At 42.5% G+C, this 23,239-nt stretch overlaps 1 protein-coding gene across 1 annotated transcript in view; it reads right to left on the bottom strand.

Annotated features, from left to right (window-relative positions):
• HAO1 (hydroxyacid oxidase 1) overlaps positions 1–20,528 on the bottom strand; it is a gene marked incomplete at its 5' end in the record, with an annotated part of 57,288 nt that extends 36,760 nt beyond the window's left edge. Inside the window, 2 exons of the mRNA XM_079783450.1 lie at positions 12,564–12,715; positions 20,392–20,528. Of these exons, the coding sequence (XP_079639576.1) occupies positions 12,564–12,715; positions 20,392–20,528 (289 nt within the window). The remainder of the gene's footprint in view (positions 1–12,563; positions 12,716–20,391) is intronic.
• Positions 20,529–23,239: the final 2,711 nt, after the last annotated feature.

Below are 23,239 nucleotides of genomic sequence, written 5' to 3'. Positions count from 1 at the left end.
CGCTGACGATGCCTTGCCATACTAGCAGTCAGCAGATGTGCATCACTGCAGATTTCCCAGGACCAAACCAGAGAGGGTCGGACCTGCATTACCACCATTTGTCCACCATCCAGAACTGAAATATCATTGCTGTTATGTACACATAAAGAACTGTTGGACATAGAAATTGGGACTCAAAAGAACTGTTGGCCCAGAAAGAAACTCACTATAGACTGATTCATTTGCCTCTCAGCATAACCATTATTGCTTGTCTCATTTTCGGTTCCTATAAGTGTATTCCTAGTATCACATGAGCTCACTCATCTAGGGGAAATGATGAACAACATAGACTGAAGAACAAGAACAGCATCGATCAGACTGTCAGACCTCAGAGGGAAGGTAGAGGAGGGTGGGGATAAGGGAGAAAGATCAACCAAAGGACTTGTGTGCTGGCATATGAGCCTAACCAGTGATCACGGACAACAGGGGGGTGGGGGCATGCGTGTGGAGGAGTTTGGGATGGGAATGGGGAGCAGGGAGGGTTGAGAACAAATATATGATACCTTAATCAATAAAGTAATTTAAAAAAAACAAAAAAAAACAAAGTACGTGCCCTTGACCAGAATCCAACCCGTGACCCTTCACTTCAGTCCGCAGGCCGATGCTCAAACCACTGAGAAAACCCAGCTAGGGTTGTACTCTCTTTTCTTATTCATTCTTTTTCCTTTCATTTTACTTTGAAAACCAAACCCTATGAGGAGAGTCCAAAGTGAAGCAAGAGAGAGCGCACAAAAATGAGAACCCCAGGTCAGAAAGCACTCAAATGGTTACTGGGGAAGAGCAGAGAATACGTTAGCCATAGGCATGAGTCTACAGGGCTGAGTGAGCTGTAGAGGACAGGAGATTATGGACATCATTCATTCATAGCGTTGCCAGGAATCGGAGTCCACTCAATAGTACATAACACACACTCTTTCATTTGCCATACAATTATAAGTATAATTTTATGGAAATAAATGTGGTTAATGTCATTATTATATATAATGTCATTGGAAAATATTGGTGCATTCTGTTTAACAGAATAAAAGTTACCCTCAGACCTGCTCACAATCAAGTTTCTTGTTAGAGTTACATTACATGCCCTAGGGTGGGGAAATGCTGTAAGGGTCTACAATGAGTTGGCATAAGACTGAGTGCAGCTCAGCATCCCCAAACCACGGGTGAATAGAGTTAACGCAATTTCCTATGTTATGGAACCTGTAATTCACTACAGAGGTTTATATCAACTCATATTAGATATAAATGCAGTCACCTCTGGGTTGGTACAAATCCTAAACTCCAATGTACAGTGATTTTAATGGGCTAGAGCTTTGCAAAACATCATGAACTGGCAGAATCCTCCCTATGGCTACGAAATGCAATGTGCTTCTAGATTTTGGCAGGGTTTTGCTTTACCTCGGGCCTTAATGAAAATGTTTATTTCTGATCCCAGTCATCTGGATGTGCAGGTCAGAAGATAAAAACTTAAGTTTTGGGGGCTGGACACTACCCTGGTTCTTTGAAAACCACTTTGTACACATCTCCCTCACCTCTCTAGCGTCTGCTTCTGACTTCCTGCTGTATTTCAGATTGTTCTCCTGAAATCAGCTGCCTCTCAGAAGATCTTTAATGAGCATGTTATTCATGCTACATCTAACACTGTTTCATCTTGAGGATTTGAACTATGCCTTTGGTTGGGATGCACCAGGAACTTCCATTCTAGACTTTCCAGTGCTTCTCAAGATTTGATGTGCATAGGAATCATGTGGGAATGTTGATAAAATTCAGATTCTGACCCAGTAGGTCTGGAATGGAACTTGAGATTCTGCATTTCTAACAAGCTCGCCAATGATACTAATGCTTTTGTTCATGAAGGATACTTTGAGAATAAGGTAGACATTTTTGTTCACAAGGACTCATCCAAGTTAATGGGAGATATCTGATGGCTCGAGTGAAGATAGACCTTATAGATAATGGTAGTACATGGTTTCCAGTTGCCAGTCACATTCTGCTGATGAATCTGTCTTTCCTCTCCACAGGTGTCCCTCTGGAGAGAAGCACAGGTATATTTGCCACATTTTCTCATGCGTTCATCTCTTACTAGTTTTAAGGTCAAGGTATTCATTGCATTATAGTAACACCCTTCAGCACACTTTACCATCATCAAATGTGTTTTATAAGCTTTATAGGATTTGCCCAGTTTCCTAGATTTTATATTAGAAGCAAAAATAAATGCCAAACTAAAAATAAATGCCAGAAGATGAGGAAGAATAGAGAGAGGTTACTCAAAGTTGAGAAGGCACAATTTACCAATTGTAGAATTGCTTCCAAATGTTTAATGTCAGGCCCAACAGTCTTACACATATAAGTAAGATGCTGAATCATCAGGTAAAACTAAAGGTCATTATACTAGGATTGACAAGGAAGGGGGTTATAATACATTTGAGGATGATGTTCATCCACAGCCACTGTGACAATAAACAGAGGAAAATATAAGATATGAGAGTAAATGTCTGTAATGTGGAACATTGATTCATGTGGGACAATCACATGCCCAGGTTAGAGCACAACAATGAAGCAATGTGCTACTTTGGGTCCAAATGATTCCTTTGAAAATAGCTCTCCTTTATGGGAAAGATGAGTTGGTTTCCAAAATTATGCGTTTGAAGGAAAAGGGGTAATATGTTCAAAGAGCCTAAAGTGCTGTTTTTAGGTACCTTTGATTAAAACCCTCCTGCAAAACTTAGTCATCAAAACCGCTGGGCTGAAATTTTGTTCAGAAAACGCGTTTTGTCATCTGCACAGGAAGTCCTTACCTAATGGGGAAAATATGCAATGACAAAGCACCAAGCAGTTGTGTGGTTCTGACACACAGAAATGTTTGCATAGATGTGCACCCTCACATCCATGGAGTGTGTCAGCCTTTCTTTGCACGGGAACTACCATTACATGGGTTTGCTAGAGACATAATTGACAATGTTCTATGACCGCCTAAAATTACCATTGAGATTACTCAGAAAAGGAATGTTCTAAAGTCAGTAATCCAAGAGAGGAACAAAACTTCCACTACAATTATACTGGAAATACTTAGAAGTGGTCAAACAAATCTTAATTTACTATTTAGGGAACATAATCAATTTAAACACTGCCAAGGAAGGCCAGGAAACCAGACTTCATCTTTCCTATGGTTTCATGATGGTCCATTGTCTGAATTTGTGCAGTAAAATAATGAATGATCGCCCTGCCACTACACCCTGAGAACTCTTCTTTACGGCATGGAAATATTATTGAGGAATAGTTAGTCCCAATGACATCTTAGCCCTCCCTTCCTTGCTTCCACTTTATCTCTGGGGCAGCACTCTGCAACAGACTAAAACATTAGCTGTACTGGAATGACTCCCAGGTTATTATTCTGTCATTTTACTGAGTTGTGAGGTCTTGGCATAACTGGCAGATTGTATGCGGTGCATCCCACAGTAAGATGCCTTTTAAAACGGTTTCAAAGAATATCAAGTTTGGACCCGACGACGTCGATCAGCCTCCCTCAGTTTAACAACCTCAGGGTTGGGATACACACGTGGGCCTCTGACTTCGCACTGTTGCACTTCGCCATCAGGCACACTACTAACTCGAGAAGAAGCAATTTTATCCTCTCAGGAAAGCTACCCAATAGCTTAATTTATGGTGCAAAAGCCCTAGAAACCGTACCATTTGACATGGGTCTCGAACATAGCTAAAGTTTAATTTATAATAGCTATTTAAACACGGACTATCAGTTTTGAAAAATTTTAGATATGAATTATATGCTTTCCGTATATAATATATATTTATGCATATGTATATAAAAGAGGTCCATAATCTTTTCACCTATATGCATGTATATGGACATGTACAGTACACACATGTGTGTATGTAATGTGTTTGTGAAGAAAGACCATGTCCCACTGACTTTTGATTGTTGGCAACAAAGGTTCAAAACATAAATCAGTTGAAGTAGATTAAAAATAAAGGTGGTAAAATATATAACTTGATTTTTTTTAATTTTTTTTTTTTTGCTACAATGATGCAAAGAAGGTATTCCCTTCCAAATGTTTAACCGATGTACTTTGGACAAAGTTAAAGTGAACTCTCCTCTTTCCATTAGTCTTTCCTCCTTTTGTTTCTTCCGAGTAAAAATTGATAAAAATCCTGAACAAAGACAAATAACTGGCTCAGACTGGAGTGGAGCAGATAGCACCCCATCCGTCCTCACCACTGACCAGCTCTAGACCTTGGTCAAGGGCGTGCTTTTCCTCCATGTCAGTAAGGAGAATGATAAATGATAATCACCTCACAGGTCTACTTTGAGGATTAATGATAGGAATGTAAGGTCCAAACTTTTGGTGCATAAATGACACTCACTTCAGAAAGAGTCAAAGTTTCATTTAAAGCCAATCTGGTGCTGTTCCTGGATTTGGGTAAATTGAGAATAACGGGGACATTTTCCTCGTAGTTATGCTGAAATGTATATCTACTCGGTCACCTAGTACAACACATAAATATATAAATCAATAAAGCTTTCAAAAATACATCGTTTGGGTCTGGAGCAAAGGAAATGACCATTTTTCTTGCTGAATGGTCTTTCACTCACTGTTAGGGTTGATCACTTAATCTCGGAAAAATCCAGAAAATTCAACAGCTAAAGCTCTCACCTACCCCCTAATTCAGTTCGCTGGGGTCTGTATGGCTCTTTGTGTCCCTCTGCAATCTGTTCCACCTGCACCTTAATAGGTGGTCAAGTCAGAGCTGGTCCCAAAACTTCACTCTGGAATGTTCTGGCCTTTTAGGCTCAAAAAGAAAGTGTTTAGATTTAATGGTTTTATGGCCCATCAAATCCTGTGTGGTAGCCTCTAATTGCATCCAGGGGCAGACATTTCTTTTAAAATCTTTTTTTTTTTTCTTCTTCTTTTGACAGTTTAATAAGAATTTGCTAATATGCTGAGCATTCCTGGAACACATTAGGTGGGGCTGCATGGTTCTCTATTTGAGGTCCCAGCACTCCCTCATGTGGCACCTGTCCATATAACAAGTCAGAAGCAAAAGGATACATGGCTGCTGAATCCCCTTTTTTCTCTTTCTTTTTGACTTCCATGTTTAAACGGAGCAAAAAGAGCTAATGTAAAGGATGATCTAAAATTTATTGCAGCCACTGCGCATAAAAGCAGAGAGATTTCCATGATAATGTCCTAAAAGCCGCAGTGACTAGTAAGCATTTTATTAATGGGCTCTTTGAAAATCGAAGATGCTCTGCTTATCTTGCAAGATGGAAATGTAACCTAATGAGACCACCTCTTTTATACGCTACTAGCATTTATGTTTATTATTGCTATTTCCTTCAATACGTTAATTATTTGTAGAAGTGATTTGATCATCATCCCTGAAGTTTATATGAATGATAAAACTTTAAACATCAAAATCCAGTCTTATAAGTTTCAGATGAATGTGCCTTTATGAGTAGAAGCCTTTCTATGACTGCCTAAATGTAACAATTGTCAGTTATCAAAATGCTGACTAAATCATCTACTGCAGTAAATCTCTGAACCATCGCACAATGCAGGGCAACTGCTCTCCACTCAGCGTTTCCCAGCTGTTTTCCTTCTATCCTAAGAGTTTAAAATTTTGTTTGTTTAAGATTCAAGGCCCTTTATTTTATGTTTCTGAATTTTGTACAAGCTCATCTTTTCTAACGAGTTTCATAGTCTTTGGCTTGTTCCATAATTTCAAAACTAAAGGGATAAATCTATAAAAACAGAATGTTTGCAGTTCATATTTCAAGACTATGGCATAGAGCTTGCCTTCGGCTTCTTGCTGCAGTTAACGACATTTGGAAATATCAGTAACTGACCAGGATATTATCGACAGCATTGCCTATGTGATCAATAAGCTTGAGCAAAGTATTGAACTTCTTTGCAAGCCTCCGTTTCCACACCCACAGACTGTTGGAGAAACATCCTTGCAGGTTTGGGCTCACACATTTTCAGATGGTGGTCAGGGAGAGATGAGTTAATAAATCCACATTGCCTGGCACCCATTCATTGCTATCATCTTTGGCCACGGCCTGTGAAGCATGGTTTTTTAAATGTATGTGGCATTTATTAAACACCTATCTGAGTTTTCAGGAAGATCCAGAGATAAATGCCTATCCACTTGCTCTCCTCTAGCCCAAGAATGCAGCTGTGAGAACTGAAAACCAGAGGCACACACAGCGCTCTGTCCACGATCTGTGTTCTCTGGGCTGGCATGGGAGGTAGAAGGCAGAGGATAGCGGTGGGACGTCAGAAATATAAGGAAGGCTGGTTCTCTAATTTGAATGGCCTCTCTTTTTGCATTTGATAAAATGTTAAATGAGCACAAAACTATTACATACTGAAAAAAATGAGAAAGATCACCCACTGTTGGGAATTTTTTGTTTTTGAGTTTTCTCTTTGTGGAGGTTTTTTCCTTTGTGTTTGTCTTAGCCGCAGAACTTGTTTAAAGCACTGCTCTTTTGAACTGCAACATGCAACATAGTGGCCTCGCTTCCCTGAGATCCTTGGGTGCAAGCCCAGCCTCCTTCAGACCCTGATCTTGCTTAAGCAGCTCACTCTATCACTGAGGTAACATAATCCTAGAGAGTGAAAAGGACCTGCCACAAGAAGTGAAACTAGTTAGCGGTGAATTTCCACATAAATCAGATGTCCCAGCCGGGCAGCCCAAGGGACAGTTGTAGCCCACAAAAGTATTTGCTTTGGCCCACACATTGTTGCCCCAAACAGTGTTTTAGAGAGTTTTGATTTATCTGCCAACATAAAAAAAATAAAAATAAAAAGCCAGGAGATTGCACATAAAAATCAAGGTTTCTGGCTTCTCTTAAAATTTTTGAAGATTGGTAACTCCACATCCTCACTCCCTTGGGGCAGGAGTTGGCTAGCACCACGCTAGGGCTGCCCCCTTTTGAATGAACCTGCAATCGCAGGTTTGCTGGTATCCACCACGGAGCTTGCATTGTTGTTTTCTTACCCTCCCCACTCTTTCGATATGTACATTACCAGGTTGGCCCTTAAATACATTACCAGGTTGGCCCTTAAAGCCGTTTCTTGAGGCTCCTGCATAAAGCTTACCAAACAAAAATATCTTCAGCTAAGTAAAAAGAGCTACTTTCATTCCCACTAAGGTGTAAACAGGGTGTACTTTTCTGAAAGTGTTTTTCATGTGCAGAAGAGAAAGATTTGGGAGACTCTGAACTCAAGGGCAAATAAAAAGTGCACCACGTTTTGGAAAGCTTTCCCTAGCATTGATCTCATGTGATCCTCACAAGAACCCGGAAAGGTAAGAGCTGTTATTCAACTAGGGCTGCCAGATACAGCAAGTAAACCTACAGGACACCCGATCATAAATGATTTGTTGTTCATCTGAAATTTACATAGTCGTTGCCATTTTGAAAATGACAAAAAGACTAGCTTCATTGGTCACTCTACGCTCACACAGCCAGGTAAGAAAGTAGAGCTCTATTCTTAGGCCCAGCTTCTACTGGGCAAGTGCCCTACAGTGGTGAGAAGAAAGGCCAAAAGCCCTCTAGCAGGGCTCTGTGAAGAAGTCTGAAGAGCCAACTTCCCATTCATTCACTACCTTCCCATCCCTCTCTGTTTCCTACTCCATCAACTCACTTGCGATTATTCCCAGAAAAAAAGACTCGTGCTCACATATTTGGGAAGATGAGACTGTGGTACCACGGCTACTTCCAGAACTTTCTGGAAGCCCATTTTAATTATTCAGGCCAGGCCATTTTCTGGGGATTTGGATGAACCTCACCTACACTTACTGATCAGGCTGTAGGGGATCCTATCACCAGAGAGAGTTGCTCAATAACCCATAACCCTTGAACTTGGCCCCAACTTCTTCTAGCGAGGGGCCAAGGCCTTGGAAACAGGAAAACTTGATTTGGAGTCAGGTAATTAAGAGGGTAGGGGAAAAGGAAATCCTCTGAACAACTTCCACAGATTTCACACTCTCCCCACGGATCAGGCTTGCTCGAGAAGATGTCCCTATTTTGAAACAATTGAGTAAATCAAATATCAGCTGCATCAATTTTCAGAGTTTTGAGAAAAGAAAGTAATTTCTACCAAATATGCATGTTCTTACACTCTTACTTAACTTTGCTTGAGGCTATAGATAATCTCCAGTTAGCCCCTGTCTTGGTTTGCATCCTCCCAGAAGCCAACAATGAGACAAAGATGTGAGCACGAGTCTTTTTTCTGGGAATCATCGCAAGTGAGTCGATGGAGTAGGAAATAGAGAGGGATGGGAAGGTAGTGAATGAATGGGATGTCAATGAGCAGGTAACTTCTGAGGGCAACCGCAGCCCAATGGGGGAGCACTGGGCAACAGTATTGGAAAATGTGTCAGATACTCTCATCAAAGGAAGATGGGGTCTTTCTACAACTCCTCTGCATCATTGGCTGAGGGGTCCCTCCCACTCACCCACCTATCCTGACATTTCTCATTCAGCTGCCAGAGAAAATGGCAGGCGGGAAGTTGCAGGTTCTGACACAAATGGTAACTAACAAGGGATTAGATCCCAGGCACCAAGGGCATCTGCTCCAGGCACACATCCTTTCCTCCCAAGGCACCTATCCACCCCACACCCCAAACATACCGACCAAGGAACCCTCTTTGTTATGAGCTGATCTCCATTGGCTTTCAGGATCAAACTAAACATTAAAGAGACCATCAACCCATAGGTGGTCATTGGAATATAGAAGAAAACTGTACAAATGTTTAAATACTCGAGGGAGGGTTCTACTACAAATCTGGAAGATAAACCGTGATATCACAGACAAGAACCTGATCCAGGGTCTTAGATTCTCCAGGGCACCGTGTGTAACCTTCATTGCCAATTCCCTCTGCGTTCTCAAGTCAGCACATCTTTGTTCTGCCTGCTCCACCTTATCCTGATGTCTATCAAGCATCTCACTCTCTTGGGGTGGGGGGTATTTAGCATGTACTTAAAGTTTAGGAAACTGTAATTGACAAATAAGTGGGCTTCTCCTCATGACATTTTATGATGGGTTTTTTGTGTGTGTTTTTCTGGAAATTAAAGGTAGCACATGTAGTCAGGAGCCCAGACGCGAACCAAACTGCCTGGGTCTGAATCCTATCTTTATCATTTGTGAGTTGTGTGTGATCCTGGGGAAGTTATTCATCTGCTGTGTAAAATGGGCTTAATAATAGTACTACCACTTTGGGCTGCTACAAGGATTCGATGCTTTAATACTTGCACTTAGAATAGTGCCTGGAATGAGCTCATTGCTTGATAGGTGTCTGATAAAGAAATGTAAAGGAATCCTACAATAGATATCAAATAATGCCTCATGATTAGTGCCAAGTGTTGGATAAAATAGTCCTACTTACACTATAAAATTATAGTTTCAAAGTAAGCTTTTTTCTCATTTTTCTTTCCACACCACCAAAAATAAGAAGCACCAATCTTGAACCCATCAGAAATAAGGTGGAGAATAAGACTTGTCACTGACTAGCTATGAAAACCTGCTTTCTCTGTGATTCTAGCTGTTTGCCCACACCTTGGGGACAGTGACACTGTCAAGCATCAAATAAAGTAACTCATCTATATATATCTATATATATAAAACCCTAATATGCAAATACACCAAACTGCAGAACAACCGAACAAACGGTCACTATGGTATACGCTGACCACCAAGGGGTGCGCGTGGAACATGGCAGGCATTGGCAGCAGGCAGAAGAGTGCGGAACATGGCATCGGCCATGGGATGATGGTGGAGCAGGTGAGCGGGGGTGCCTGACCAAGACGGGGCACCAGTCACTGTCATTGGGGCAAGCCTCTGGTGGTTACTAAAAATTCTTGCTCCCGCGTGCCACAATCCCGCCCAGCACTTGCACCTGCTGCCGCTGCCAGCCCCGCTCAAACCCACTACCAGCACCAGAGCCACCACTCGCACCCACTGCTGGAGCCCGGCGCTGGCCTTGATCACTCAGTGCCATCAGCAGGTGCGAGCAGCAGCTGCCAGCCCCTATTTCCTCCCCCTGCTCCTGAGGGGCGATCAAGGCAGCAGCCACCTCTCGCACCCGCTGCTGGTGCCTGCCCCAATTGCTTCGTGCCATCAGTGGGTGCAAGCTGGGCCATCGCTATCAGTGCATGGCAGTGGCAGTGGCGGGAGCAGGGCTTCTGGCAGACAGGGGACCAGGGGCCACAGTGGGAGGGGCCAGGCGGGGGCGCAGAGGATGGGCCGAGACCTGCCCCTGTACCCACCGCAGCCTTGTGGCCCACAGTTCCTTTCAAGGTGCATGAATTTGTGCACTGGGCCTCTAGTAGATAAATAACTTGCAGGCTCTTGAGTGTTTTAGAAAGTGAGCTCTGCTTACTGCCTTCTTTTACTTCTCCTGCTTCTTTTCCATTTTCTTCACAATCCCTTCTCCATTTTCCTTCCGTTTTTATCATTCCCCTCTTACAAAATAATCCAAAGGAAATTTTTTAGACCAAAACTAAGAGAACTATAAAGTCAGGAGTAATCTTATCAGCCATAGGTAATCTCTTGTAAAGAGTAGTCAGCCTTCTTAGTCTTTAAAAATAAATGTATTTTAGACCCTTACTATTGTTTGCAGCTGCGTTTTAAAATTTCTTTTAGTGTCACATTTTTTATATCACTACACTCTATGATATGACTTAAAAAAACTATGCTATTTTTAATGCACCCTCTTTTTTGCAACCTATTTCCAATTATGGGACATTTGGGTGTTTTTCTCCAAATTTCCTCCTATTAAAAATAATAGGGGCATGAACATCCTTGGAGAAATGTCTTTCCTCAAAGTCATTACAATTTCCTTGGAATTCTTAGAAGAGAATTGACAATATCACATATAATTTATATTTCTTAAATTCTGATACACAGTGCCAAATTATTTTCTAGAATGATGATTTCACTTTACCCTCTTTTCAACAGTATTTGAAAATGCACATTTTCCTTCTAATCTCATCAAAAATTATAACCTTCAAATAATAATTTGATATTCAGAAAATAAGATATGTGATTATAATTTACATTTATTTATTTGTGAAATTAAAAATTTTCATGTTTATTGGCCATTTTTATGTCTCTGTGAATTTCCTATTTATGTATTTTTCTATTTATATTATTTCACCTATTTTGTGCTAGATGTTATTTTACTTTTTCAAATATAAGGGCCCTTTACATAGAAAGGACATTAACCCTTTGCAGTGTCACATACTTTTTTTAAGTTTGCCATTTGTTTTCATTTTTATAGAAATGTTAGAGCCATGGGAGTTTCCGTTTTTTATGTGGCTTTGTTTGCTTTGATTTTAATGGTTGGTGTCTATGGCATGCTTGGGAAGGCCTCTGCTATCCCAACTTTAAATAGACAGATATCAAAAAAATAAATAAATAAAATAAAATAAAATAGACAGATATCCACTTAGTATTTCCCCCTCCCGCCCACCTCCCTTTTTTTCTTCTCCCTGCCCATATTTCAGAATTGCCATAGACAAATGGCAGGGCTCCAAGGCCATTTATCTGTGTGTGGTCCTAGCTCCAGGCTCAGACCTAAGAGTGTCCAGTACAACCTCACTGTGTCATGCTGATATCCCTGGAAGAATTTTGTGGAAGACATTCCAAGGAGGGAAATGAATCCACAAGGTCTTTGATTCTTAGAACTAAAATGCTTTAAAATAGCATTTTGTTCCTGCTCTTCAGACATGAATTACCTGCCCTGCTTATAAAAAAAAAAGTCAGATAGAATTCATTACCAACTTTATATGAGTTTCTGAAGCAGAATGTGGGGAGATTAATCATTGTGCATACCTTCTCAAATGTTCATAGTTGCTGGAAGCCTGGGAAGTTAATAAATTAGCCCTAATAAGAAATTTCTTTACATTATATTTGAATCTCTCATTACTCCCTCCTCCTAAGGCAGTTGGAACTACTCTATTGGGAATATAACCCACTGGCAAAAAAACAACCATGGTCCAAAATCATAGCAGAAAACAACCAATCAGGTCACTGCATTTGCTCTTTTATTGTGAGAATCTCATGGGTTTGGGGAAAACAGTAAGGGCTTTGAAAAAAAGGTAGCCAGGAAGTTGAATCCCATCTCTGCCACTACCTAGCTGCATGACCCAGAGTGAGTCGATTTCTCAGACCTCCATTTTCTGGTGTGTTGATATTAATACTCATAATATACTAGTAACTAAGAGTAATTGAGCCACTACTCCATGCCAGGCATTGTTTTAAGCACTTTACATGTGTAACCCAAGGAGGCAGCTACTATTTTCATCCCCATGTTACACCTGATCAAACCAAAGAACATGTTGCCCAGAGTCACAGTTAGAACATAGAGGAGCAGGATGTGCAAGATCAGGCATTTGATGGCAGAGTGATGAGCTCAATGTTTGTGACTGTAAACACATTCAGGGAAGTGTTTGCTCAGTGCATACGGAGAAGAGAGTCACTTTGGTGGGACCTTCTTCCTACCTCGCACAGTTGCAAGCTCCCCATCCAGGTGAGCCATGCACTGCATGGCCGTGGCCCCCACACATATTGGCATGCTGACTCGTTGTCCTAAAACAGAGGTCGACAGGTCTATTTCAGCAACATTCCGGAGCATCCGTGGATACAGCTTCCATCTAGAATTAAGAGAAAAAAAGTTTTAGAATTTCGAAAGCGTAACTAGAGCTTTGACATTATGTATTAGTTAAAAAGAGAACATTTTCTTCTATTGAAGCAAATTACAGAGCTAAAGGAAAGGGGACAATTGGGATATCTATTAAGATGGAAAGTTAGCAATAAAATAATAATGAATTCCTCAAGCCATTGATCCCAGTGAGGTATATTTGACACACGATAGAATTTGCCCATTTGAGTGTAAAGTTTTGTGAGCTTTGACAAATGCATGGTCATATAACTGCAAGAACAATCAAGATTTACAACAGTGTACCATTCTGAAATATTTCCCCATTTCCTTTTGTAGTAAAATCCTCCCCTTACCCATCCCTGAACAACCACCAATCTTTTTTTTTGTCCCTATAGTTTTACTTTGCAAGAATAGTGTATAAATAGAATCATACAGCATGTGGTCTGAGCCTGGCTTCTTTGACTTAGCATAATGAATGCATTTGAGATTCAGGCATGTTGCTATAAGCATTAGTAGATTGTTCCTTTTGGTTGGTGAATAATATTCTGTGGTAAGAAGATTACACCATTTGATTATCCATTCTCTTGATAAAAGACATTTAGGATGTTTTGAATTTGGTACAATTATAAATAAAGTCACAATGAACATTCACTTAAATTTTTTGAGTGAACATAGCTTTCATTTCACTTCCTCCAAGCCTTCTAAAGATGGTACAGGAAGACATGGAGGTCAGATTATAGTTTAAGAAGATGTGCTGTGGCTACTCTGTCATATACAATGTGTGTGGGTTTTTCCAAAATCTTTTTTTTAATATATGTGTTTATTGATATCAGAGAGAGGTAGGGAAAGGGAGAGAGAGATAGAAACATCCATGATGAGAGAGGATCATTGATTGGCTGCCTCCCGCATACCCCCTTCTGGGGATGGAGCTGGCAACTCAGGCATGTGCCCTGTCCAAGAATTGAGCCGAGACCTCCTGGTTCATAGGTCGAAGCTCAACCACTGAGCCACACCAGCCAGGCTTTTTTCAAAATCTTTAAGCTGAATTCTGTATCCATTGAAGTATGCTGATGAGGGAAAAATTTTTTTCAGTTTAAAATTGAATATTTTCTTCAAAAATATCATGTGGCAGAGACTGGAGTTTTTGACTTGAAGAAATTTTGACTGCTGAACATTATCTTAAATGCCTTTTTCTGTGATTGTTTTGTGTTGCAATAAAAACACCAACAACCACGAACCAAAACGTCACTAGTGAAATTTACAGGAGAAGTGCTGGTCTTTTCCTCTTGGCAAAATTTATATCTCGCATTTGTTCAAGATTATTTCATTCCTCATTAGTAACTGATTTCAAAGGAAGAAAACACACCCCTGTTCTAATGAGCTCTAAGACAGTAGTGTGAATACACAGGCATCCATACCTACCAGCACTTACCTTTCATTACCTAGATCTACCTCTGCTCCCAGGGAGATCAAGGATTTTAGTCAATAGAGCGAAGTGTGATTTAGTAATGGAGTAACCAAAATAAATCGAACCTCCATGGTCTTAAGTGAAGCCTACTTCCTATAGCGGAAGGAGAAATTCCGCCTTCATGTTGCTTTGAGAAATAGCTAACGGTCTGTAATCCAACCCTCCAACCCTCCCTCACCTAATGAAGTGAAAACATCCAGCCCCTGCAAAGCATAATAAAGAAGTTTTACTGTGCGATTTCTCTGCATCCCTTTGAACATCGTGATTTTCCGTCACAACACATGCACGGCTGCTGGAAGCCTTTTCTTCTCCACTGACCCTCTCAGCATGATTCTTTGATCTCGGTTTAGAAGGGGGGGAGGGGCCAGAAGCCTGGAAGAGAGCTTTTATTACCCATCATCTCTATGCGTATTATTTGAAGGAGAGAAAAGGATTTTAATAGCAGCCACTGTAGTGCAGGCCTTGGGAGGCATTCATATTTACTTAGAGCTGCGGGAACAATGGGAGCTTTTATGAAGCAAACACATAGAGCTGCGGGGCATCAGGTGTGTGTGTGTGTGTGTGTGTGTGTGTGTGTGTGTGTGTGTGTGTGCCTGTCTATGGGCAGAGGGGCATTTTCAACTGTCCAATTCTCCCTTGTAAGGCAAGGTCCAATTCTATCTCAGGCAGCAGCTTTACCCTTGTCCACATGGTGGCGCAGTCACTTTAATAACGGTGTGTTCCCGCTTCCCTACACATTATTTTTCTGTTCTGAGGATGACATTAGAGAGACTTGTCAACCAAGGCACCAAATGCAATTCCTAGACAAAATTAGATTAAAAGGCAATGAAGTGGGAAAATGTATGCTCTCAAAAAAGTCCTCCACATTTTGATATTTTCCAAAGAGCAATTGCAATTAACTTTGTCAGTTTCAGTAACTTTGCAAGCCCCACCAACCCCCACCCTCAATTTGAAGTGATCCCCCCTCGCAAAAAAAAAAAAAAAAAAAAAATCTTACATTAAATAGGAGTTGCCCTGACCAGTTTGGCTCAGTGGATAGAGCATCAGCCTGCGGACTGAAGGGTCCCGGGTTTGATTCCCATCAAGGGCATGTACCTTGGTTGCAGGTACATCCCCAGTGGGGGATGTTCAGGAGGCAGCTGATCAATATCATCTCATCGATCTCATTTCTCTCATCGATGTTTCTATCTCTCTATCCCTCTCCCTTCCTCTCTGTAAAAAAATCAATAAAATATATTTAAAATAAATAAATAGATAAATAAATAGGAGTTGACCATAACCTTGGGCTGCACTCTTCTAAGACCTTCACGTTGGAAAAAGTATATGAATATTGACAAAACAATTGAACAAACTGAATAATAAACCTTTTTTAAAGGATGGAAAAAAGATGCCTGAGTAAAGGAAGTAGGGTAAAGGTGGGGGATCCTTTAACAGGGCTTTTGACCCACATTTCACATCCAACAAGGGCCTCAAATTTATCAAAAAATCAGCTGACATACACACAACCCAAAAGGGTGACTCTATTGAAGAAAGACAGCTGTGTGCTGTTACTGAATCCCACCAACGGAGCAGAGTGAATTAATGTTTTATAAATCCTGTAATGATCCTATTGCATTCTAATTTCTACTCTAAGCATTTAAAACATAATATCCTATATAATAAAAGGTTAATATGCAAATTGACCCTAACGGTGGAACGGCCGGGAACGACCGGTCGCTATAATGCGCACTGACCATCAGGGGCAGACGCTCAATGAAGGAGCTGCCCCCTGGTGGTCAGTGTGCTCCCACAGGGGAGCTCTGCTCAGCCACAAGCTGGGCTGATGGTTGTGAGCACAGCGGCGGTGGCAGGAGCTTCTCCCGCCTCCTTGGCAGCACTAAGGATGTCTGACTTTAGGCTCCTGGGCTGCCAGAGGGACGTCTGACTGCCTGCTTAGACCCAATGCCCAGGAAGTGGGCCTAAACTGGCAGGTGGACATCCCCCAAGGGGTCCTGGACTGCGAGAGGGCACAGACTGGGCTGAGGGACCCCCTCCCAAGTGCATGAATTTTCATGTACCAGGCCTCTAGTCCTATATAATAAAAGGCTAATATGCAAATTGACTGGAACGACCGGTTGCTATGATGCACACTGACCACCAGGGGGCAGATGCTCAATGCAGGAGCTGTCCCCTGGTGATCAGTGTGCTCCCATGGGGGGAGCACCGCTCAGCCAGAAGCGGGGCTCATGGCTGGCAAGCGCAGCAGCAGTGGTGGGAGCCTCTCCCACCTCCACAGCAATTGGACATCCCCCAAGGGCTCCAGGACTGCAAGAGCACAGGCCGGGCTGAGGGACCCCCTCCCTCCCTGAGTGCACGAATTTCGTGCACTGGGCCTCTAGTATATATATATATAAAACATATCACAATTTTTATAACTTTATTGTTTACCATTCATTTTTTTAATAGTTTCTGAAGTCCTTGAATCTCCTGCAATTGGTGCATGATGTGTGTGTGTGTGTGTGTGTGTGTGTGTGTGTGTGCTTGTCAACACTTGTCTGGATAAGGAAACCACAGCTTTGGGGTAGAGTGGGGAAGTAGAAGGGAGAGGGGAAGGGGAAAGAGGGGAAGGGAGGGAGAAAATAGAGTTGGGATATGAAATCTCTTTCCATGTGAATCCTCAAAAACAAGAGATAATTAGCTGCTTTTCATCATGCAAGAGCAAAAAGTAACATACCCAATTTTGCAAACTAACTAAATGATTCTGTGACATTTATGCCTTATGAAAAAATACTGAAAATGCCACTGGTACGTTTATGTTGCTGCTCAGGTATTAAAGAGAGAATGATATCACGTTTACCATCTGTTATTTTAAAGTGTCAATAAGCGATGCAAAAAAGAATGGGAATAGCTTCCTTTTCTAACATCATGAAACTTCTAAATGCCCAAATTGTAGAATTATTTTCCACCAGTGTTAATTTCACAAGAAGACACAAAATATGTGCAGATCATGGTTAAGAAGGATACACTGAGTGAAAGTGTAAAAGAATCAAATTACTGTTCTTTTTAAAATGAACTCCAGTAGGGTCAGACCATGTAGGATGTAGCAAGCTGACATCTACTCTGTTCTTGTCCTGTTTGCAATAGAAAACACTGTTTTGAGTGGTTCTATCTATTTGCCTTTATGTGTCATTTTGTTGGGGGTGGGGAGGCACAATAATATTAGAGTCCCAAGTCTTACCCAGAAATTTCTCCAAGCAACTGCTGGGTCACATAAGTGGCACATGTCCCCAGAACTCCAAAATGTGCTTGTCAGAGCTAAGTGCAGAAAGATAAAAGCTGTCACTGAGAATGACCCTTTGTTGTACTTGTGGGAGAGGAAGATGTAAAAATGTCATAAATGCCTTTAAAGTACCCTGCTATTGTGTCACAACAGGCTTCGATGTGAGGTCTGGTCGTTTTGTAGTCTTCGTTTAAATCAGAATGAGAGATTTCAAATTGATTCCCTTCATCCCAGGAACCCAAAGCCACCACAACCCTGGCAGAAAATCTATTCTTAACTTCACGTGATCAGCTTAATACAGGGTGAGGGATGAAGGGTCACCCATTCAGTTACACAACAAAAGAGGAACTGAGATGTTAGATAGGCAATGGTCTCTAACATTCGTTGCAAAAAAAACTCAAGTGGTTGATAATAAAACAGCATGTGCCATCCTCCACAGAAAGTGGAATATATATATATATATATATATATATATATATATATATATATATTGAGTGGCCAGATTATTATGATCTCTGAACGCATAATAATCTGGCCACTCAGTGTATATCTTATATAATAAAAGGCTAATATGCAAATTGTCCCCTCGACCAAGAGTTCGACCAGCAGGCAGGCCGGCCAACCACCCATGTCCCCTCCCCCTGGCCAGGCTGGCCGGACCCCACCCAGGCAAGAATTCATGCACCAGGCCTCTAGTATATATATACACACACTGAGTGGCCAGATTATTATGCGTTCAGAAATCATAATAATCTGGCCACTCAGTGTGTATATATCCATGTTTTCCCTTTTAAAGTTGAACAGAAGAGAATGATCCAGGTTTGTGGGAAAGGTAGCAGAGCAAACTCATTCCCAGTATCTGTGTCCTGTCCCTAAACCACTCAGCACACACACAGGCTGGGAAGACTCACGGGAACAGAGCACCACGTGGTTCACACAAGCGGTGAGGTCCAGTTCACAGCTTGGAAGCACCACACACAGCCTTTTGTGGTTCACACAGTTTCTGGAATTCCTAGGGTTGCAGAGGGGGTCCGTCTGCTTTGCTGCACACCTTGGCTCCCTCTCGGAGGCCTCCACGGGGCCAACTGTTTTGGGTCCATTTTGCTCCCGTGCATCCCACTGGCATTATGGAGGCCAGGCCCATGTGTGTCCACAGGAATGTAAGCTCCCCTGGACAGGAACTTTCTCTGTCTGGCTCATCGCTCTGTCCTCAGCATGTAATACGGTCTAGCCCATAGAGGTCGCTAATAAGTGTTGGTAGTTTAATTAACTAGCATGGGTTGAGGGGAGATAAAGGGAGAGGAAGGCTGTACATAAATGGAATGGGTGGTCACCTGAGCATTGTGCCTTGCCATGGTCGGCAAACTGCGGCTCGCGAGCCACATGCAGCTCTTTGGCCCCTTGAGTGTGGCTCTTCCACAAAATACCACGGCCTGGGCGAGTCTATTTTGAAGAAGTGGCGTTAGAAGTTTAAGTTTAAAAAATTTGGCTCTCAAAAGAAATTTCAATCGTTGTACTGTTGATATTTGGCTCTGTTGATTAATGACTTTGCCGACCGCTGCCTTAAGGAATGCTAACAGGCACCAACTCCATAAGCCTAACAAGGGCCTGGCATTTCCTTGGTTAAAGTGACCTTTTTGGGTTAAGGTGCTGTCTTCAGGAGACAACTAATAAGCAAACTACATTACCTGGTGAACAGAGTTGGCATGGGCCCAGCAAGGGCCATCTTCCAAGAGCAGAAAACTGAAAGGGCCCAAGTATTAATGACTGAAAAAGATGCAGAATTGTAAGGCCCTCCTCTACTCTTAGCCAACTTTTCCCTCCCCGCGGCTCTTCCAGCATTTTTTCAGCTCATTTGGTTTCGAGGGAAGATCGGAGACAAAGTCAAGGCTGCCAGAGGTTTGGGGGAGGCCCCAATGTGCACCCCATTCTCAGGCTCCTGCACTGATTTGCAGGTGAGTCTGTGCTGCTTGCGAGGGAACACCTTGGTTAGAATGTTTTCATTTCTCCTCATTTGTACACGGAAAAGTGATTTTGAGTGGTTTTGCTCTAGACTAAAGAAGAAAAAATCAAGAAGAAAGGCAGATTCTTTCCCCTGGATATTTTCTTCCCTTTTCTATTTAATTTATCACCATCAATGAGCACCTGCAACACTCATTGGCTTTACTAAAGGCTCTCATGTAAAACGGATGAGCCTGAAAGAGTGTGTATTCAGGGCTCTTCTCCCCTCCTCGAGCAAATAAACCATTTTTGTAACTGCTGAGAGATAAAATGCTCCTTTAAAGTTATTTTCCTTTCTGTGTTTATTACAAGCAGAAAACATAAACCATGGCACTCACCATCCTGCGCTTTGAAATATGAAAGTTAAGGGAAAACTGACTTGGGAAGAGAGAGATGAAGCTCTTTGGAGCAGAGATGAAACAGCAAAGTTGAAAGATTAATGCTCTATAGACAAATGGAAATCTAAAGTGAAAGTTTAGACAACAGTCATCAAAATGAATGATAAGAGGCACCAGCAGAATGGGAACATTTGAGGCAACAATCTGTTCTGGCTCAACCAGAGAAGATGATTATCTCGCATTTAATGTCTTTCCTACACCGTGAGCAGACTCTTGCAGTCCTACTCAGAGAAAAAGACAATGCGGCGATCACAATTTAGAGCTGTTTTTTTACACATAGTTAAATTAGTTATCCACATAATTCCAAGTGGGGAAACTTAAAGTTGGCTTTTTCAGTCAATCGTTCAATATTCCCAGGCTTAGAAGAGTTTAAAATAATTTAAAAGCCCAAGGTTTCTCCCAATCCCAAGATTTTCCCCTTCTCTATTAAGCATAGACAAATAATTCCACATCATCGACGTTAAAACTAGGAGAACTTATTTTTGGTAGAGTGTCTTTGTGTAATTTTAAAACATGATTTAAAAATAAATATGTTTTCTTACCTGGAAAATGCCGCCATATTATCAGCCAGGGTTTCCTGATCATTTGCTCCAGACCTGTAATAGTCATATATAGACTTCTGAAGAATTGACTTAGCATGTTGTTCATAATCGCTGATACAAACTAGCCGGGTGAACATTTTCACGGGTTATTGCCAGCCCAAGGTTGGTTTTATTTGTTTTCCTGTGCTGCCTTCTACATCTTGACAATTCTGTTATTTGTCAATTATTAATAGACTTTTTCCAAAGTTCAGATTTAGTTCTCTGGTGTTACATTAAGTGAGCAAACATATGCTTAGACTTTGAAATTTCATTTGAAACCATCAGCCAAAGAAGAGCAACGCCTGTCCTAAGCCACGAGGATTGGGGTTAGAGAGCAGCAATTTCTGTCACATTAAAAAGGCAGAGGAATGAGTTAAAAATCAACAACTTAGAGCTAAGTACTTGCATGAACGTGCGCTTGGCTTGGCTCAGTTCTGCCTATGGGTGCTTCCTCCACACAGTGTGTGCCTTTGCTCCTGCCTTGGTACCCAGAATGGGCGGCCATTCGTTTTCCCGCCACCTGTGGATCGTGCACATATCACGTGAAAAAGAGCTTATGCAACAAGTGGGGCCTCCAGGAAACACAGGTGTCCACGCAATCTGAAACGTGACTGATTGTGAACATTTGGCTTTAAGAAGGAACCTTAAGGTCAAACACGTAGCTAATTCTTACAAAGTCTTATCTCGCTCTGGAGTGGTTGTGAGGAGGTGCCCTTCCTAAGGACCCTGTGGTCAGTCTGGAATTTCAGTTAGTCCTGGAACACCTGGCGAACTCTCGCGTTGGTCAGACACGATTCACAAAGCAGTGGCTTTGACATCAGTCCGTCCTGGGTTTCAATCTAGGAGCCTCCACTTAAAGCTAGCAGTTCAGCAGCTGCAGTCCATCTGCAGGCAAACTGACCCCTGGCAACATAAGCAACGTTCAAACCTGTAGAGAATTTTGATGAGTTTCACTGAGCCAAACTGACGACAATCGCTAGGAAACAAAACCTCAATGGATTGAGAAAATGCTCCAGAGAATGGCAATTTTGCACCTTATTTTATACCTTACAACCAACGGAAGAGGCCTGAGGAGGGTTATATGAAATCCACTGGTGATAAATTAGGGAGACAGGAGAAAGAAAAGCTGGGAAACCTCTGGGATTGGGTAAAAAGTAAAATGGAGAGACATATTCCTTTTACATTGGTGGGTACAGGAGAGTTAACAACTAACATTTACAGCGCATAGAGGTGGTATGCAAGGAACAAGATAACGAAAGGTTCAGTGGTCTTTCCCTCTGGTGGGAGATTGTGCCTTGAGGGTCTGGGGGAAAAAACACAACACGGAGTATTCAGACATTCCAAAGGTATGTTATCTTAGATGCAAAAAAGAGGGGCTCAGTTAAGGTAAAGATTGACCTTTGTCAAGGAATATGCCTGCCTGGGACATGACTACCCACCATGACTCCCTTTTACTAGTAGTTACGTAATTTTCATTTCAGACCATCCTATGTGGTTATTTCAGGTCTCTGAGTGTGTAAGGGTCCCCAGGCAGGCCTCCCCTGAGCTTATCAGGGTTAGTATGTGGCCCCTTTTTCATCCACACCCCTTTAGTCAGTAATATTTGGCAAGATGGAGAGCAAAGGAGGCATTTTTTTAAAGAGGCCTGAATTTTAAAACGAAATGAATTCCACTTTCCTTCTGTTTACTGCAACCCAACAGCTGATTTGGATGGAGTACCACATTAAGGATGCACTAACATATAGTCCCCACATTGCTTAATTGATCTCTTAGTGGAGAGAACTAAAAGTAGTGGTTGGAATTTAGAACAGTTTTTGTTAATTGCACATGTAAATACCTCACATTGTTTCAGAGACAATCTGTAAAACTCCTCTCTAGGCCTCAGTGAAGTTGAAACTGCAGAACCAGCTCAGCATGGTCGTATTCTGTTTCAAACAAGATACTGAGTTGCCTTGCAGAGACAATGGGCCAAAACTGCCAGCCGTGCAACCAGAGCATGCGCAGAGGAGAGAACTTGGACCGCCAGCTGCACTCGGAACCAAAATCGCACCTCCCACTCCTCAGAACCAAAGGACCAGGACAGGACCTGAATTTGAACACAGGAAACCTTTCAGAAGGAAAGGGTCCCTTGTGCAGGAAGATCCAGGGCTGAAGCCTTTAGCATATCCTCCTATCTAATAAAGAGGAAATATGCAAATTGACCATCATGCTGTAACAAGATGGCTGCACCCACAGCAGAGGCCAAGTTCCCGTAACAAGCCTTAATGAGCAATCAGCAGGGACCTGAGGCTATGTGGCGCTGGGCCGGGTCAGGGGACCTGAGGCTGCACCCCTCGCCCAGCGGGGCTTGACAGGGGACCTTAGGCTGAGCCCCTCCCCCCCAAGCAGGGCTTGACAGGGACCTTAGGCCATGCCCCTGCCCCAGTGCTGGGCCGGAGGACCTGCGGCCGCACCCCCCACCATGTGGGGCTTGACAGGGGACCTCAGGCCACACCCCCCACCCAGCTGGGCTTGAGAGGGACCTCAAGGCATTCCCTCTGCCCCATCTCAGGCCGGGGGACCTCAAGGCATGCCCCCTACTCTACCAGTGGGCCAGGCAACCTGAGGCTCTGCCCCCCCCCACCCAGCAGGGCTTGACTGGGGTGGGGCCAGCCAGGTCTGGATCTAGCCCAATGGGGGTGGGGCCAGCCGGGTCTGGGTCTCGCGCAATTTCGAGGCGCACGTGAGTGGGCGGGGACTTGACTCTGGTTCCCGTGTCGCACCCCAGACTCTGACAGGAGGAAGATTTTCATATACATTTTACTAATTT

The sequence above is a fragment of the Cnephaeus nilssonii genome, assembly GCF_951640355.1.
Source record: "Cnephaeus nilssonii genome assembly, chromosome: 11".
In the NCBI taxonomy this organism is placed as follows: Eukaryota; Metazoa; Chordata; class Mammalia; order Chiroptera; family Vespertilionidae; genus Cnephaeus; species Cnephaeus nilssonii.
This window is presented reverse-complemented; position numbering and strand designations above follow the sequence as displayed.